General features: G+C 31.9%; 1 protein-coding gene across 1 annotated transcript in view; it reads right to left on the bottom strand.

Annotated features, from left to right (window-relative positions):
• Positions 1-792, bottom strand: part of LOC106880970 (organic cation transporter-like protein) — a gene marked incomplete at its 3' end in the record, with an annotated part of 125,098 nt that overhangs the window by 12,237 nt on the left and 112,069 nt on the right. Inside the window, exon 6 of the mRNA XM_052971757.1 lies at positions 296-430. Within this exon, the coding sequence (XP_052827717.1) occupies positions 296-430 (135 nt within the window). The remainder of the gene's footprint in view (positions 1-295; positions 431-792) is intronic.

The raw sequence follows: 792 nt of genomic DNA, 5'->3' as shown, positions 1-792 counted from the left end.
TCTATCTATCTATCTATCTATCTATCTATCTATCTATCTATTAATCTATCTATCTATCTTTCTATCTATCATCTATCTATCTATCTATCTATCTATCTATCTGTCTATCTATCTATCTATCTATCTATCTATCTATTAATCTATCTATCTATCTTTCTATCTATCATCTATCTATCTATCTATCTATCTATTTATCTTTCTATCTATCTATCTATCTATCTATCCGTGTGTGCACATGTGTGTGCATGTATATATATATATGCGTATGTGAATCAAATATAAAATATTTACGAACAGCATTAATAATTTGTAGAGGACTAAACTGGAGGGAAATTCCATGAATGCTATGAGGAAGAAATTCAAATGACGGTCTCCAGACAAACTACTGGAGGTCAAGTAGAGTCCGAAATACGTCAAACTGGTAATGAGCCTGAAATACAGGAAAAAAAAAACATATATTTGGCTACTTTTCTTTCTTAAAAATACTATTACACACAATGTTCAATTTTGTGGGGTTTGCTTTTTTACATTATCAAAGATATTTTACATTGTAAGATCTTGAGAAATATATTTTAGATTTATTTGCAGGCGTGGCTGTGTGTTAGGAATTTTGCTTCCTAACAACATGGTTCCAAGTTCAGTCCCACATGCTGGTGAGTGTGACCATGGTGTGTTGCATGAATAGCTAATACCAATAATACCTGGCTGCAGACCACCAGGTCGGCGGCCATCGTCTGGTTTCGCTCAACGACGTATATATATATATATATATATATATATATATATATATAT

This window comes from Octopus bimaculoides, chromosome 11 (assembly GCF_001194135.2).
Source record: "Octopus bimaculoides isolate UCB-OBI-ISO-001 chromosome 11, ASM119413v2, whole genome shotgun sequence".
In the NCBI taxonomy this organism is placed as follows: domain Eukaryota; kingdom Metazoa; phylum Mollusca; class Cephalopoda; order Octopoda; family Octopodidae; genus Octopus; species Octopus bimaculoides.
The sequence above is the reverse complement of the archived record's forward strand: the minus strand, read 5'-3'. Positions and strand labels throughout refer to the sequence as shown.